Genomic DNA, 19308 nt, shown 5'->3' on the forward strand with positions numbered 1-19308 from the left:
ACGTCACTTCCTCTCAAGTTCGGCTGAACGTTTGGGTTCGTGGTACCCACGCGGGTTCAGCATGCGCATCGAGAAGTGTTATTTCTGTTCGGGGCCTATCTACCCCGGCCACGGCATGATGTTCGTCCGCAACGACTGCAAGGTGAGGTGGCCGAGACCAGGTAGCGCCTCTCTGCGCTCCCTCGAGGCCGCTCTGTCCGGCGCGGGGTTACTCAAAGGCTACGGGATTCGGCCTGCGTTTCCTAGGTTGTCCGCAGGCAGGTAGCCTTGTCGGGAATTCCGGTCTAACCCCTTCGCTTGGGGAGTTTCTTCAGCCTTTGCCAGAACAGAGCTGACCCTGGCCCTCCTTGCGCGCGTTGGCAGCGAGGAGGTTTCAGGAACGTGCTTAGTCTTCGCCGAGGGTGACTTTGGGGGTCTATTAGGGCAGTTCGGTCACTCTTGCGTGGCCAAAAGAGTCCTCGAGCTAAGTAACCTTGTTTGAATGCACCCCCACCCTCTAAAATGTCTGCGTCCAAAGAGACGAATAGGACTTCGGCCTGTCCCAACTGTGGAGAGGCTGCTATAAACGTTATATGTGGCTTAATGTGTGTGACATTGTTGGAGGTGAGTTGTGGAGAGTCAGGAGATAGCTTTTTAGGTTCTTGAATTTTCATGAGAAAGTGAAGAGAGCTCTTAATTCCAAGTGCAAGGAGAGTGACTTATCTGAGTGAAGGCACAGGATATCAGTTATATTACTGTTTAAGGAATGGACTGCATTATAGATGGCTTGGGTTAGGACTAGAAATACAAATAAAACACGCCTATAAATGTGTAAGACCAACTTGTGACAGACTTATTTGCCTTTTCTTATCGGTTTGATTTAGCCTCATTCCTCTGTTTCTTTAACACATTGCTTCTCACTTATTTGCTTCGGAATAAGTGAGCCCTGGTGAAAAACAGAAATCCGTAGTTTCCACTAGATCTATTGAATTGGAATCTTTGAGGGTAAGGGGGGGGGTAGTATCTAGAAATATGTGTATTGAACAAGTGATTTGACTTGCCAGAGAACTACTTTCTATGTTACCATCTTGTGTCTGTTATTAACTAGAGGTATTGATCTCATTAAAATAGTAGTGAGGGCTCAAAACTATGTTTGGGAACTTAAAGAAGTATGTGGAAGATTTTGAATACCTGCTCTCAGGAACCTGATAAAAAATAAATGACTAAGAGATAGCTAGGAGTAGGTCTAGCTCATAATAAGCAGTAATTGTGTTCATCAGGAGTTTGATTTTTATACAGCAAAGCTTGCCACTCTCATATTGGAATTAGAATGACATTGGAAGCTATCTAGAATTGGGTGGTGTTCTGGCCTATAGTGCAAGTTCAGGTTGATGAGGAACTCTGTTGCTACAAGGAACTCTGTGTTTAATTGACTGGGAACCAATTTACTTCAGGGAAGACCAGTAGTTTAAGATGTTGGTTGGTGAAATAAGAAATAGAGGCCTTAAAGTACTAATAAAGAGTAAGGGTCTTGTTTATTCTGTGTTGATCTTAAATCTGTATCACCTTAGCTCCTTAGCCAACTATTTAGTTTCCAGCAAAATAGTGAAAACCTGCCTGTACCTAACAACTTACTGAAAGAAAATTCCTTTTTATATCAGATCTTTTTGCACTTTGAATTAATACCACTGTCATTTTCTTAGACAATTTGGCCATTTGTCATTTTCTTAGACAATTTGGTCAAAGGTGACAACCTTTGAATCTTTCTCATTTTTGCATCTGTTTATCACATCTCCCTCATTCTGTCTTCAGAATCATAATGGTATAGCTTTCTTTCTGCCCCTCTTGCCTTTGTTCAGTTGCACTTGTACTTTTACATAGACTCCTAACTTTCTATCCTGGATTCTCTTAGTGTTTGAGATGGTCTTTCATAGAGATCTCCCTCTTGTATTGCTTGGGTAGTGTAAGGGTAGAGTTAGTGTAAGGTAGAGTTAGGGTAGAAGCAAGAACTATTCATACACCCTTAATGAGTTCTTAATAAATGTCTATTGAAGTGAAATAAAAAGGAATTGAAGAACTGAAAATGATGCTAGAGGGAAATGAACCTCCGAAGCTTTACCTTGCACATAATTCATTTACCTCCTACCCTAATGTAGATTTAATTCCTTCCTTAATCATGTGTTTTCATATTACTAATACATGGTCATTGCATCTAGTGTTATACTCCTATTTTTATTCTAGTATGTTTTCCTCCTATTTTATATTCTAGTATGTTTGTAAAGTGAGGCTCTCACATTATTAGCCCAAGCTTTTCAAGGTAGGGTCTCATTATTTAAATATTCTTGTGTTCCAAGTATTTATGGCATTGTCAGATGAAGAGTAGGTGCTTTTTATTTGCTGATTGAACCCCCTTCATGTCTTCAGTGACCCAGGTCTCTTCAGACAGTTCATTGTGTTTTTTCAGATAACATCTGTTAGCTATAGAATTTAAGTATTTGGAATTGAGGACAAGTTCTAACCTTTCATTGGATATATGAGATGGCTATGGTTATATATTACTATGTGTACTGAAATAATATTCATATTGTCTAGTTGCTTTGAAATAAATTCAAGAATGTAGACATGCTTTCAAGTCTCTCAGGAAAGAGCTCTCCTAGAGGTACAGACTTAGATGAGATTAAACTGTTACTGACCTTTTTCTATGAAAACTTTGTCTTGGTGTATTTGGTGAGTGATGTGCTTGAATTTCCCCATAGAACAAAGTGTACATAAAATGAAAATTACTTTGACTAGTGGTATACACATATACTTGTTTAATTTGAACTGTTCCTGCTTCATTTTGACTTTTTTTTTTTAACAGGTCACACCTTCTAGGTGTGATTATTCAACCTAATTTTCTTGGCCAATATTTTTTAAATTTAATTTACTCTAGTAAATTTATAAATTTTAATGTGATCTAAGACATTATAGAGAGCAAAATAATGCATTTTAGAATATGAGTTTCAATAAGCCATTTCAGAAGTACATTAAAGCATCACTATTTAACTTAAATGCTGTTAAGGGACTACATCTTTTGGAATAAACCTGGAGAGCTAAAGTAGTGAAGAATCATTCCCATATGTCTATGAATAAATACTTTAGAAAATAAGCCAGTTTTAGTTGCTTTTTTGAAATTATATTGTCCTCTTAATACAAAGGATAGAAAGATTTCAGAATGATTTGAAACTTATTCTGAAATGGGAAGGGTTTAAAATAATTGTCCTTAAAATTGTTACCGTCATGGCCCTCCCTGGTGGCGCAGCGGGTTAAAGCACAGCACTAAGAAGCTAAAGCCACTTTCACATGAGATCGATTCCCGCCTGCCCCGGAGCAGATCCACATGGTGAGGCAGACCTCTCCTGACCCACCCGCTGCTTCCCTCAGCAGTGTACTTTGTCCATCAGCTTGTTCTGCTCCCCTCTCTGTCTCTGGTGAATCCTCTCATCCTCCACATCTCTGGCCTGTACCCCAGTTCCATATGAATAAATAAATAAATCTTTAAAAAAAAATTGTTACCATCATTTAGATTAATGATAGTTTTTAGATTAATGATAGTTTTTAACTATTTGGGGTGAGGCCTTAGTCTTAGTTATCCATTCAATAGTCAAAGATTTTTAATTTCCATTTAATCTGGTAAATGGTATAAGTGAAAGAATTGTGAGAACGTTGTCATTTCTCATCTTTACAGCATATGTTATCTGCCAGAGATAACATCCTCTAGTAGAAAAATCTTGAATGTTGACTTTTCACTATTTTAACTTAATTTTCTTATAGGTATTCAGATTCTGTAAATCCAAGTGTCATAAAAACTTTAAAAAGAAGCGCAACCCTAGAAAAGTTAGGTGGACAAAAGCATTCCGGAAAGCAGCTGGCAAAGAGCTTACAGTGGTGAGTATAGTTATCAGTATAGTTTTTACTGTTTCAAATTTTTAACTTGATGGGATGACATATATTTTAGCAAATGATGACAAGACTTCTAACAGTGTGATTGATAAGTGCTTATTTATTATGGTAATAATCTCATTTTCATATGGTCTTAAAAACTATGGTTCTATAATGTTCTGAAGGAAAATGTTCCTAATTCTTATTCTCAGACTATTTTCAGTTTGCAAACAGGAAGAAATTATTTAAATAGATGCTGCTATTCAGGGATTATAGGAGGAAGCTAAGAGATTAATTAAAGAATTCCTGAGTAGAAGTAAGGGCTTGGATGAGATTTTTAATATATTAATTTATTGGTTTTTAGATTTCTGCCATGGAATTTGTATCTGAGAACAGAGAAATTAGTTGATAGTTAATAATGTTGGTGTGAAGAGGAATAGTCAGGAGTGAGGAATTTTAAGAGGTGAGCCCCGATCTCATATTGCTGAATAAGGTTCTAGTGAGGCTTGTCCATATTTGACCCCTGTAAAGAGAAGCAGAGAAAACTGCTCCATAGACCATCTTTGAGGGAGGAAAGTATTATGCTATCCTCTCTCAAACCCATGAACTCTTTCCCACCACTCTGCTGCCCAAGGACAGTGTCTAAGCATTTGCCATGAAACCCTTTGCTGGTGCCTTTAACTTGAGTGGATTTCAGTGAGTGGGAAGAAAATTTTTTGACAGGCTGCAGGGTCAAATCATAGTTATTGTCACAAAAATATTTTCAGTCTGGATAAGAAGAAGCAAGTGGCAGCTGCATGAGTGATGAAAGCTTGCTGGTCATAAACTGGTAGCTGGTTATTTTGTTATTACTGAAAAGAGATGTGCATATAAATGAAATAGCTAAATAGTGCTGACCCACAGCTCTAAAATCAGATAGATAGAAGTACCTGTAGTTTTTCTGGGAAACTTGTAACTTTTCCAAAATTCTTTTTTAAGATAAAATAGGATATTGATTGAAAATATCTAATTTATTTAGAGGGGACTGAAAAATTTCATGGTGAAACTTATGTCTTGGGTTGTAGCTCCACATTTATTTGAAGGTAGTAGTTACACACCTGTTCTCTGACACAAAAGTATATAGGTATTGAAATGTATAAGCATGATGGGTATTTAGATCGAACCATATGAAATTCTCAATATTTTACTTTTTTAAAAAAAAATGTTTTACTTGTGCATACAAGAACTGGGGTATAGGCCATGGGTGTGGATGTTGAGAGGATTTACCAGAGACAGAGGGGGGAGCAGAATAGGTGGAGCTACTAAAAATTCACTGCTGGGTGGAACATCAGGCGAGACAGGAGAGGTGGGGTCAGTTCCCTGGATGGGGATCACACTTGTGCTGTATGTAGTAGCTGGCAATAGCTTGATAGTGCTTGATAATCTCTGCACCACCAGAAAGGCCCTCAAAGTTTTACTTTTTGATTTATGAAAAACAGCGGTTTTATATGCTTCAGTCTTTGGTTTTTTCTTTTTTTTATGCATCTCATCTAGGAATGGGCAATAAGGGAAACTTCAGTTTGCTTCTAATTCCTGTGATTATTATACCCCTCTGAGGATTAGGAGCAGTATTTCTTTCTCTCCGTCCTCTGAGAGTCACTCATATAAAGATGCTTTCAATGCCGTTGTCTTGTATATAATGCTGTGTAAAGGAGGAAAAGTATGAAAATTTGTATTCTCTGTGCTCACTTGGGGTGTGTGTGTGGGCTATCTTACTATGTACCTAAGGTGTAAAATACTTGGAACTCCTTGAAAAGGAGTTTTAAGAAATGCTTTCTTGGCCCTCCCTGGTGGCGCAGCGGGTTAAAGCACTGCACTGAGAAGCTAAAGCCACTTCCACATGAGTTCGATTCCCGCCTGTTCCAGAGGTGGCCACATGCCGTGGCAGACCTTTCCTGACCCGCCCGCCCGCCCGCGGCTCCCCTCAGCAGTGTACTTCGTCGATCTCTCACTCTGTCTCTGGTGAAGCCTCCCACTGCCCCTGAGCCTCTGGCCTATACCCCAGTTCTGTATAAATAAATAAATCTTTAAAAAAAGAAATGCTTTCTTTTGCTCTTAAAACCATATTCTGTACCCTTTACAGGATAATTCATTTGAATTTGAAAAACGTAGAAATGAACCTGTCAAATACCAGCGAGAGCTATGGAATAAAACTAGTAAGTCACAAGGGAATCCCAGAAAATTTGGGGAGAGACTAGGGTGGGATATTACTGTAACTTCAATATCAGTTTGTTGTTTAAATATCACTTTTCTTCTCTTGTGTCATTTGTTGGTGTTTATTCTTTTGAAATCATTTTAATGGTTCTTATGCCTTTTATAATAAGTGACTCAAACTCTTTTTCATAATTGGTTGACATATACATTGTAAGAATAAAGTATATATTAATTTGATATTTGAAGTAGCCAGACAGATTAAAAAGAGAATAAAATCCAAAAAAAAACTGAACAGAAAATAGGACTGGGGGATACTTTTTTGGGATGAGTATGGCGTAGTTTAAATACATGCTTTATGAGGTTAGATAATTTAACTCAGGGATATGAATGGTGTATTCTTAATATTTTATAAAATTTAGTGCTTTTGTAAAAAATGTAGTACTTATGAGTGATAATCACAAATTTTCTGGAAAATTTCTAAGTACTTGACTTAGGTAAAAATGAAGCTATTGGTTACTAAAACTAAAATCAATAATATCTTATGTTTTCTTCCCACTGCCCCCTAAAATAGGCAGGGATGTTATTTAAAAAAAAAAAAAAAAAAGTAGGTGCTTCTTATATAGCTGAGGTGTCAAAACAGTTGGATTTTAGTGGTTGAGAACATGACAGATTGATTTGCTTTCATTATCATTATTCATCATGTATTCCAGGCACTTGAAAGAAAAGGTTCTTAATGACTAGAGCAGTGCTGTCTTTAAGGAGATAATAGGTTAAGAATAGGATTAGTTGCTACTGATAATCTAAGTTTGCTGAACAATAAAATTTGAAAAAGATAGTTTTAAAAGTGGAAGGAAAATTGAGTAGCAGTAAAGGATTTTGTAAAGTAAAAATAGTTAAAACTTGTGAAATATATATAGTCAGTATTGATGTCAGATAATAATACATACCTTCTCTAACGATTTTAGGTTTTTTTTTTGCAATGATTTTTATTCTCTTTCTAAACAAAGAAGTGATAAAGCACTTGTTGGTTAGAATCATTCTGCTTGACTGTGTGAATATGCTAACTTTTATGAATTTTTTTGTAGTTGATGCGATGAAGAGAGTCGAAGAGATCAAACAGAAGCGCCAAGCTAAATTTATAATGAACCGGTATGAATTTTTCTAAACCTTTATTTCCTTTATAGTATTTTGTTTTCTAGAGTAATTTTACACAAAATAGAATCTATGAAATAAAAATAATCAGTAATTTGTGTTTTTTAAATTTTTAATTTTTAATTTCAAACTTTAAGAAAAATATAAGGAACACTATCTTCTGTTAACAGGTTGTTACCTTTACTTCTCTCTATGTATAGTGAGTTAGGAACATGATGTCCTGTCTGTACTTCATTGTACCTGTTCTAAAAATAATATGCTGTTACATAACCATAGTATAGTTATCTAAGTCAGGAAATTAACACCAGTGCAATACTGTTACATAATCTATAGACCTTACATTTCACTTATTGTCTCAATAATGTACCTCATACCAACAAAATTCTGGATCATGCATTGTGTTTCATATTTATATCTCTTTTGATCAGGACAGTTTCTTTTTTTTTCAGTTTTTCTTTTTTGTCTTAAATGAAACATTTTTGAAGAGTACAGTCAGTTATTTTTATAGAGTGTCCCTCAGTTTAGATTTGTTTTATGTTTTCCTCATGATAAAATTTATGGTAGGTACCTTTAGCCAGCATATCATAGAGGAGATGATATGTCTGTTTCTAGTTGCTGATGTTATCTTTGATCTCTTAGTTCAGGTGGTGTCTGCCAGTTCTCACCACTGGAAACTTTTCTTCCCCCTCCTTTTAAAACCATTATGGTTCTTCTGGGAGATATCCAAATCCTATTACTCCTCAGACTAGTCCCTGCTGCTTTTAGGATCCATTAGAGTCTTGCTTGAGTCTATTACTGTTACTACCATGGCCAAAGAATGATTTTTCTAATTTCATTATTTCTACATTTATTGATGCTCTCAAGAAGAAAGAATTCCCCCAACGTTCAAAATTTGTTCATTTATTTATGTTGTTTGTTTCACTGATTCTTAACAATACTCAAGGTACTGTAAGGTGATTCTAAGTACCTCTTTGGCCAGTGGTCTCCCATGTCATTTTGACAAGTCTTCATAATTCTTTGAGTATTTTCTTGCTTTATAGCTAACAAGATATTCTAAAGCCTCATCTTATACTTATCCTGCAAAGAAATAAATCTTTTAGAATAGGAGCTTGATATTTTGCTCTTATCAAATTGAAAGTCTTACCTTAGAAAAGCAGTATGTGCCATTTGTTTTCTGGCTTAAAAAAAAAGTTAAAGCAGAGACCTAATGTTTGAGAACTAGTCTATTAGCATTTTTGTTACTGTGTGTTTTGTGCTATTGTAATTACTGATTAAGGCGATCAATGTTTTATATTTGAAATGAAAAGATCTGCACAACTAGAGATTTGCACCATTATGCGTATAATAGACATTGATCTATAAGATTGTTAATTCTGTGACTCAGTACATTTCTTCATTTAAGTTTATGTTGAGTTCCCATTTTATCCTTGACTAGGCACTAGGAATACAATGCATGAATACAATGCATGAATAAGTTGGTAGCACAGAAACACTATGTAAGTAGATCAATAACTAGAAAATTATTTTGAGTTCCCATTCCTCATCTCTGGCTACTTTATAAAGCTTATTTTTATATATTTGTTGTTTAAAGAAACTGTTTTTTAAAGGTATTTTAGTGAAATTTGGTTTTGATATGTTGTATCCTAGGTTAAAGAAAAATAAAGAATTACAGAAAGTTCAGGACATCAAAGAAGTCAAACAAAACATCCATCTTATCCGAGCCCCTCTTGCAGGTAAGTACTGCATTGCGTAGAAGTTCTCTGTTTTAAATAGGAGGTGAAAAAATCTGTATTTTGGATATATATTTTAATGTTTTTGCATGCCAAGCCAACTTCTAAGGGTAAATAGTTTTTTATTTAAATGGTATCTCTCATAGTACATATGTGATATGACTTGTTTTTCTTTACTATTATTTTAAAAATAAATTTTGATTGAGGTGGTATTTGCTTATATAACGTGGTTATAAGTTTTAGGTAATTAACATTTATGATTTGAAATCTGTATATATTATATCATGATTACAGCAAAAGTCTAGTTTCATGCATCATCAAGTAGTTGATTCACTTTATCCATTTCACCTCTTCCAACTCCTTTTGTAACCACGAATCTGTTCTTTATATAAGAGCTAATTTTGTTTTATTTACTTTTATTCTTATATCACATGTGAATCAAGTCATATGTATTTGTCTTTCTCTTCACTTGGACAGTACACAAAAGGTTGCTACAATATGGCAAGATTTCCTGTTTTATGACTGAATAGTAGTCTGTTGTGTACATACATATTTATCCTTCTTTTGATGGCCTTTTATGTTGTTTTCATATCTTGACTGGTAAATAATGTTGCAGTGAACATAGAAACCCCTGTGTACCTCTTTTATTATTATAAATGTTTGTTTTGAGGTTACCATAAAAAATTCATATACCCTCCTATGTATATTATATTCTCTTTTATATTAATGGCAAATTAATTCCAAACTCGGTCTTTCTTTTGTGCCCTATGCTTTGTTTTTGATGTCTTCCCCCCCCCCAAACTCTTTATGTATCCCTTAAGTGATTATTCTAGATTTGATTTTTTCTTCATATACTGTAATTACTCTACTTTTAATGTATGTTTACATTTATCAGTGAGACTTTTTTTCCCCTCCCCATGTTTTCTTTTTAGTTTATAGAATTCTCTTTAGTCTTTCTTGTAAGGCTGACTTACTGGTGAGCCATTTTTAGCTTTATCTGGAAAAATCCTGTTCTCCCCAATTTGTAATAACCTTGCCTTTAAAGTATTCTTAGCTTAGAGTTTTTTCATTTCACCACTTTGAGTATCTTTTCTTCAAGAAGGTATCAGTTTCTTTTGGTCTGCAAAGTTTGACAAATCTACTTAATTCCTCATAGATAACAAGTTATTTATCTCTTGTCTTTTAGATTTTATATTCATCTGTAACTTTTGACATTTTAATTATAAGATATTGCTATAACTCAGGCCTATTTAGATTTTAATTATAATGTATAGTCATATTACTGTTTAGAGCTCTAATTAGCTTTATTAAAAGATTCAACATTGGGTACTATCCCATCTAGCACATGGATTCTGTAAGGATTTCCACAAAATGGAAGGTTTTAAAATTGAAAAGAGTGGACAAGGTTATTAGTAAAACAAAGTATTTTAGACAAAGCCACTTTTCCTGAGGGAGGACAGGGAGTTCTTACGTAGTCTTATGTGGGTTACACCACTAGTGCTAGCCAGTAAACTCTAGGTTTAGGATTCCACTTTTGGGAAAAGCTGAAACTGTTAATTTAGATTAATAGTATTTGGGGACACATAAATGATTCCATTTTGATACCACTCCCCGCTCCCAATTTTTTTTTAAAAAGTGATAGAGATTGGAGCATCTTAAATGATAGTTAGACAAAGAATTTATTAGATAATCAAAGTGAGAATTTGACCCAGAAAACAGTCTGACAGATTTTACTGAGATCTATTCCAGTAAACAAATTTGAATTTCTGTAGATAGGAACAGAGTCATTGATACTAAGAATATAAACTTGATAGAAGTGGTAAGGTATCCTGACCCAAACATGCAGTGATGCAGGAGGAAGGCACTGCAGGATTTAACCTCTTTCTTTTTAGAGAATGCACTGAAGATATATAAAGCCTAGGTATCCGTGGTTAAATTTTACCTGACTCCTTGTTCATTACTGGGGGCGAAAGGCAGACTTTACCTGCAGACCTCAGATTTTGCAAAGCTGTGTCAAATATGCAGATTGCTTTGCTCTCTTGGCTGCAAAATTTTACAGTAGTCACATAGGAACTACTATAAATTTGGATATTACTCTAATAGGTATTGTTTCATAGTTACCTTAAGGTAATAGTACTGTTTCTTTAATTCATTTTTTCTTCATGTGTTTTGTTTGTTTGAGGTCCATTATTTTATCTTGCTCACTTAGCCATTCTTTGACTTTATCTTGTCCGAATTTAAACTTGCTAGTGTGTTTTTTTTTTTATTTAGCCTGTCCTCTTTTTGGAATTTTCTTCTATATCTGTTGGAGATGTCACTTTGCTCATTCTTTCTCCTGTATTAACTAAGCATCTTTATCACCTTTACTTTGAACTCTGTCAGATAGATTATCTTCATTTCTTCAAGGCCTTTTTTCTGAGTTTTTATCTTGGTCTTTTGTTTGTTCCTTCGTTTTTTCATTTTTAATCAAAACATTGCCAGTACGTTGGGGGTGGCTGGCTGCCAAGAACTGTCTGGTTGGTATATCCTATTGGTGCCCAGAAATGCAGGTGGGATCTGATAATCAAGGGAAGTAGCCTGTGTGGAGTGCCCACCTCAAGATTTTAGGTTTGTAATGAACAAGTGTTGTGGGCAATGAACAAGTGTTGGGGGGCAATGTGAATCTGCTAAGTGTTTTTTTTTTGATCTTTGGGGACTTTGATTAGGCTGCAGTTGGTTTAGTGTGCTGGGAATGGGGGGTGGTAAATGCCCAACTTTTCCAATAAGATGGAGAGGAACTATGCAAAAAATAGGATACTTGTCAGTATCTCCCTTGGGGAGAATTCTGACCGGTTGCCAGACCTTGACAGTTAACCCAGGCCAGGTGAATGAAGCACTTTTGTATGGTTAGTCCTCTTTGTCTTTTGATGTGCTTGTTCAACTAATAGTTCTCTTTTGGAGATAATAATTCCTTATTTGGGTACATTTGGTGGGGGGTGTATATGTAGGTTATTTTTGTTTTTCCATGAAAAGAAACAAATTTAGGGTCTTCTGTGTCTTAATCTTGCTCTTCTTGATATGACTTGCTTTTAAAGATACTTACTTTATAGTTCTAGTCAAGTTATTGCATTTTCCCACCCCTTCATAAATTCCTAACTTCATAAGGCATATCCACTTAAGATGAGTTCCTTATACTTATTAGGATTAAAGAACAATGGCTATTAGGATTAAAGAACAATGGCTATTTAACATTAGTTTTTCACAAATGTTGGTTTCAGAATTACTTTGGAAACTAAAGACCTACCTACACCCGTTAGATCTCCAGACAATTCTAATACTTAGTTTGAGAGCTGTAATTTTATATTAAAACTTCTCTCTCTGTTCATTTGTTTATGCACATTGTTTCCTGAGGTACGATAAGCCAGTTTTACCCAGTTGGCATTAACTAGAGTATTACATAATTTACTTAAGCAGATTATTTAAAAGGAGAGAATTTTTGGTGGAATTTAATTGAAGCCATGATTCCTGAATAACGATTCTGTGCCTAAACTTTTGAAAATATAAATTCTATGATCACATTCTGAGATATATGTACAAGTTCTAGCTAGGTCATTTTTGTACCAACATAAAATGGAAAAAATCATGGCTCATTTGTGTCATGTATTGATCATAACCTTCAAACAAGCAACAGAAATTAACTATTGTTACTGTTACCTTAAGTTTTCAGGTAACTATATTTGAGATAGATGACATTGTGTTTTTTTTTTTTTTTTTAGATTTTTATTTATTTATTTATACAGATCTGGGGTACAGGCCAGAGATGTGGAGGGTGAGAGGATTCACCAGAGACAGAGTGGGGTGCAGAACAGGCAGATCAACGAAGTACACTGCTGAGGGGAGCAGCAGGCGGGTCAGGAGAGATCTGCTACGCCATGTGGTCACCGCCGGGGCAGGCGGGGATTGAACTCATGTGGAAGTGGCTTAAGCTTCTTTGTGCTGTGCTTTAACCCGCTGCGCCACCAGGGAAGGCATAGATGACATTGTGTTAAGAGCAGTGACTCTGGATTCAGGGAGCCAGGTTTCAGATCTCAGCTTTTTGATCTTAAGCAAATTCATCTGTTTCTGTTTTCTCATCTTTAAAATGGGAGTTCTTAGAAAGGTGAAATGAGTAATGGTAGAATGCTTACCTATATGTGGAATATCATAGACCTGTATAGGCTTAGTTATTACTCTTTAATTTCTTAAATATGCCTGCTATTTTAAAACATCCAAGAGTCCTCATAAATTGTTGATATGCCTACTGCAAGATCACATTTAATTGTTTATTTTTTTCCTTATAGGGAAAGGAAAGCAGCTGGAAGAAAAAATGGTGCAGAAATTACAACAGGATGTGGACATGGAAGATGTTTCTTAAAAACCTTACTGAAACAGTTTTCATAAGTGCATTTGAAAACCTCCTTTGAAGACTGAGAATTTCTAAATTGATTTATGTCTTACAGTCATTCAAATGAAAGGTGATTAAAAAGTACACCTACATTGCTCTCTGGAAAATATCAGATATAATGGATGCTATGCTGCATCTCACCTTTAAACCTTCTCTGATAATATTCTTACATAAATCATGAAAATTCTGTTTGAGATTATAGAAGTTAATTTTGGACATAAAATGGCCATGCCAATTGTATAACAATACTAACAGCACTTGTGTAATTAATGGCAAAAATTTCATGGCTAGTGATGAGCAAAAATAAAAATTTCTTGGCAGAAAAACATTCCCTTTATTAATGTTACAGAAGGGAGGATACAATAAGGAACTAAAAATCTGCATGATAATTAGTTTCAGGTAATATCTTTAGATTTTGATATTTATTTGGTGTATTATTAAGAGATGCTTAAGTATGTTGGTGTTTTGACCTAGTTTAACTGTTCTGATAAGCAGTTGTGAATGTTTGGGATGAGAGTTGAATACTCTTTTCTTGTAATGGCCCTATACTCATAATTTCCACTTTAGATAATACTCAATTCTAACTTGAGATACCTTGTAGAATGAGCTTAATTTTTTCAGTTTAGCAGTACTTCATAAGCAGAGGAGTCCATTACTTCTAAAAGTATGTTTGGTTTTCTTTTAAATGATACTTGATTGTTTTTGGAAAATCAGGCTTGTGGGTAGAGCATCTATACATTATTTGTATATAAAACTTTTCTAAAACACAGGCCTATGTATTATTTAAAGGTACTAAGCAAGGGCCTGTTATATCAATTACTTGGAAGAAAAATAAACTTCCCCACACACTTAGTAACAAGGCAGGAGTTATATTTAAAGAACATACATTTCATGTTTCAACAGACAGCCATCAACTTTTCATGTACTTAATTATTTGACTTTACAGTGGTGTCAAAGCTATACAGTGATTCAGTAGAAACTGTATACTTTGAAGATTGAATTTTGATCTTTTCCCGGGCTAGTGATATGCTGTACAGTGTTCTCTATTGATACTGGTCAGTGACAGTAAGATGCAGGTTGAAGTTAGCCATTCAGTAAGGTAGGTAATTACACAACTGATAAATACAGTTCTCTGTGTTTCTAGTATTGAAAGGAACCTAATCCACTTCAGTCTGTAGGCTGAAAATTACTGAAGTGTCAAGAGTGATTAGCAACAGATTAATATATGTGCACAGAGGCGCCAAGAATATTAACCTACATTTGGTCATTCCAGTGAAATTATATTATCTCTAGAAATGGGGCAGTAAATTTAGGAGGGTAAACAGAATGAAGAGTTTTGTAATTAAAGAAAAGGAATTACACAAGGCTCACCTATAGATGCATCAAAAACGGGCTTTGCAAGCCCAGATCTGGATAATAAAACTATCAAGGCTGTTTTCCCAGACCACCAGAGATTCCTGTTTTTTGGGAGATCTAAGCAAAACATCATTCTTGGATCTTTTCTTAATTAGCATATCATTTGGGCACATCCTAGGGCAGCCTGTCTCTAGTCCTAACACCAGTATTTTCCACCTAATGATATTTCAACATACGATGCATTTATTAGGATATAAATCTATTAGAAGTCAAGGAAGATCTATATATATACTTACATTTAATGCTTTTGCTTATATCAAGTAACTCAGTTTTCATGTTTTTTTGAGTGGAATTTGGAATTACAGATTCTTTAGACCATAGGAATTAATGCCTAATTTTTAATTTCAGTATTAGATACTGAAAAAGCGAATTGTTCATTGAATCAAGTATTACAAGACCTGTATCCAGTGTATGCCTTTTCACTCTTACTTGTCAAGTTAAGACTCAGGTGAAACATTGATTTATAATTAGGGGAAATGATTTATGCAATCAAAGATATGTAAAATTTATTGACTTTTATTACAAATTGTATTATTGCTGAATATTTAAATTTTAAACACATTTTTAAAGAGATATTATTAGAAAGTAAGTTTTCTGCTATGCCTTTGCTTTGAGTGATTAATTTTGGGGAAAATAGAGCCTTTTTGAAATGAAGAGCTGACACTGAAGCTCATGTTTAACTTCCCAGAATTTCTCATAATTGTCAGGACTTCATATTATTTTGAGACCCCAGATCTCATTATAAATTATGAATGTAAATATCAGTTTTAGCCCCCACAACTTTCTAAACTTAATTGTATCACCAAGTTGAGTTGTCTCTTAAAGTACTGAGGGCTTTGTACTATGCAGAGAGTTAGCATGAGCATGGTACAGTGCTTTTAGGCTACTGTTTTTTAGTTTGCATGGTTGAGACCTCTACTGGACAGTTAACATAACACAAAAGTATAAAATTGTTCAAACACTATCCAGAATTCTTACATTTGTAAATTGTTTAAAGGTCATCTGAGGTTTGATTGTCACATATTTTTTATAAACCCTGTAAAAGTACCCACAAAAAATCCCCATTTCTAACAAAATAGGTATCGTAGCAAAATATTATATAAAGGAGTTTGAGAAGGACCTACTTATTTTACAATATATCATTTTATAGATAGGAAAATTTTAGGTTTTTGGTAACTTACTCTTTGTCACACAGAAGATGGAGGATGTGGGGATTTATGTTCTTACAAGTTTGTCTACAAAATTGCCCTGCATTTACATATCAATAGGAGAGACTTACTCAGAGCCACACAGATCCTGTCTTCACATGATTGCAAGTTGACCCTCAACCTGTGACTTGATTTCTTCATCTGAAAAATGGAGATAATATGACCAACTCTGGATTTTTTGTAAGTCAGTCAGTACATGTAAAATGGTCATTTCATGGCTACCACTTAGTAGGATTGGTTGTGTGACCAAATAAAACTCAGCAGTGGACTTTTGACTTGGGAAAAAAAATGGAGGGTTTTAGGGTTTGGGGAAAGGTGTGGCTAAGTTGAGACAGTTTACTCAGTCCATAAAGACAAATAAAACATTAATTTTAGCCTTTAAATCAGCAGGTAAATTCACTTATTAGGAAGAGTTTCTCATTCCCCAAATATTATTTGTGGTGAAGATTGGGAGTTGAAGGTATATTTCTGGGTTGTCAGGTAATCGTTTAGAAAATGAATTGTCTCAAAATTTTAAGGGATAATTTACACGATATAAAGAAAGTTTATTTTTCCCCTTATTCTCTAGCTTACATTAAATAGAGATTTGGATAAAGATACTTTGATCATTTAGGTTTATGATTTTAATTGTAATACCAAATAAAGACTATTAACTTGCAAAAGTTAACATGGCAGCTTGTTGAAAGTTCGAAGGGGAAAAATCAATATTAAAATTAATTCCAAAACCTATAGAAAAAAATTCCAAAGTCTACATTTATCAAGTGGGAAAATAAAAGGTAACACAAATTTTACTTTCCATGTCTTTACACTGAATGTATCAGTCAGCCTCATGTTTATTTGAATTATATCTGTTAATGAACTTTTAAGGGTAAGTGTCCTTTTTTAAAATGTATTCTTATGTTCTTGATATTTACCTTCTGTATTATGATATAAACCCCTGATTTAAGGTCTACTTGAATTCTCCCTAATATTTGATTTAAAAAATCTTGTGAATCTTTATTGAAACTCTTGAGAGGGGATTGGAGGTGATGTTTTTGCCATGTGACCTTTGCCATGGGGGATATAGTTACCTGACCTGAGAATGTAGCCTGTCTTTTAATTTCTTTGGATCCCTATGATCCTGCTGAAAAATTTCCTTTTACTAAAGTTTGTACCAAGAAATCTTGACTGATAGATATTTCCCTAACCTCATTAGCAAATTTGGGCAGCATATTTCTTTCATAATCTCTAAGAGTGCAGGGATAGTTGGTCTTATCCCAGTCATGTGTTAGGTACCAGTGCATGCATGGCTGGTAAATATGCTAAGTGGAAAATATGTAGTCTTATACTTGGCTTAATTCCTGTTTATTTAACTAAAAAAACGGTAACTAGAAAGAAAGTCAGTCAGTTACTACACAAAGAAGTAGAGAAAAAGAAGCAGTAAGAAAGGAAGCAGCCTGCCTTTGATTTTTGACATTAATTAAATCTGCACTGTTGGGAAGACTTGTTGAAGAGCAACAAGTCTTGGGTTGTATACCTGATTATACTGCTTACATCAAATTGTCTAACAATGATAGATCAACCTGCATTTCTGGGATTTACTAGAGCATATACATACCATGAAATCCCAGAAAGGACCTGTTTTGACAGGTGGGTTTTTTTTTTTTTTAAGTTTTGCACTTAACAACTTGCTCTACTGATAGGCTAATACTCTATTTCAAGAGCCAGAGTCAAAAAACCAGAAATAAGGACAACTAATTGGCAATAAATTGCTAAAACATAAAAACTACTCTAAAGCAATGCTAATGATCTAAAAAATATAGGTGACTGCCCCTGTTTGAGGAACTCTGTCTTCAGAACAACTTTTAAATATTTGGCTTTCTTTAATGTATATATGTTTGGTTTGATGTTAAACCATGACTCTTAAACACCAGTGAAATATATGCCATTGCAATCAGTTTTCTAGAATATGCCTAATGATAATGTCCTATATTTTCTCAATACCAGGGAAAAGCAATGTAGTTAATGAACAAATATTAAAGGAAGGCAGTTTACCTAGTTTTAAGTATATGCCATTCAAAAGCAAATGATTTAACTTACTCTTACTGTGTATTTAAAATGCCTTCATTGAATTGTCTACTGAAATGGTTTTCAGTATTCCCAGCTTCCCAATGTTGTCAAAACCCCATACATAGCCTGGTAGCTTTTTGGTTTTATAGAGATAGTTTACCATTTCAGAAAGAAGTACAAGAATTATTAGAAGATACATAAGAAGACTATGTACAATGAAAATAAAAGTTGTGTAAGGGAAAACATCTTAAAAGAGAAAACCAGATTACGGCCTCCTAGAACATTTGATCATACATTTGCAGGTAATAATTTATATTCAACTTAGATTCAAGCTCAGTCAGTACCACTTAGTGGCAGATTTGTGAGAAACCAATGACTAGTAATTACAGCTAAGTACATTGCATATATTACAGTATTCACAACCCTTCAGGCTAGTCCTCTTTTTACTTATAAGAACATGAGGTAAAAAATACAATGGCTCGATTCTTGTCACTTAATAACTAGCAGAACTTAGACTCGAGCTCAGTCTATCTGACTCGATCACTCACTAGTATCCTAAACAACATCTGCCTTGATACCTGAACTTAGATGGTGCTAATATATATCCATTCAAGGAAAAAAAGAATAGCAATAAAAGTTCTGAATAAAAGGATAGGTTTTAAAGAGTGGTTTAATTTTTCTTGTGATTATAAAATGAAAATAGTTTTCTAGGACACTCGAGTTAATCATCTGTTCCAGGTTGAATATAATTCATATCGCAAATATAGCAATATGAAGTCTTCTGAAAGTCACTATCCTTAATTAGTAACACAATACCAATAGTTAACAATATGATTATTGGAGGAAATGTTCATTTTAACTTTGAAATGCATGCTAGTCATATTAATTTGAAAATTGGACACCTGTCTTTATGAGCAGTATCAGTATTAACTTTCAAGTTTATTTTGTCTGCTATGTATGAGGACTGGTTTGCCTCATTTAACAAACAATAATTAGTTTATGTTACTTATGGGACCCATTGGAAAGTGTATTCATGAAGTTGTAGTCCATGTTTCATAGGATTGTTTAATAGCTAGTTATTGTTCTTATGCTAATTCTTAAAATTTTCCAAGACTGTCAGGATTACTGCCAACAAGAGTTATCTCTTACCCTCAGCAAGGGACTGAAGTTCTGATGCTGACAAATTTCAGGGCTCATCTAAGGTAAAAGGTATGTTTGAAGGTGCTCAATCTGCTAT

General features: G+C 34.6%; 1 protein-coding gene across 1 annotated transcript; it reads left to right on the plus strand.

Annotated features, from left to right (window-relative positions):
• RSL24D1 (ribosomal L24 domain containing 1) lies at positions 1–18044 on the plus strand. The gene is made up of 6 exons (XM_004687774.2): positions 1–142; positions 3793–3906; positions 6023–6095; positions 7179–7242; positions 8893–8978; positions 13295–18044. The coding sequence occupies exons 1-6, from the start codon at positions 62–64 to the stop codon at positions 13366–13368; spliced, it is 492 nt and encodes a 163-aa protein (XP_004687831.1). The 5' UTR covers positions 1–61; the 3' UTR covers positions 13369–18044.
• Positions 18045–19308: the final 1264 nt, after the last annotated feature.

This window comes from Condylura cristata, unplaced genomic scaffold (assembly GCF_000260355.1).
Source record: "Condylura cristata isolate star-nosed mole 26May11 unplaced genomic scaffold, ConCri1.0 scaffold00023, whole genome shotgun sequence".
Lineage (NCBI taxonomy): Eukaryota > Metazoa > Chordata > Mammalia > Eulipotyphla > Talpidae > Condylura > Condylura cristata.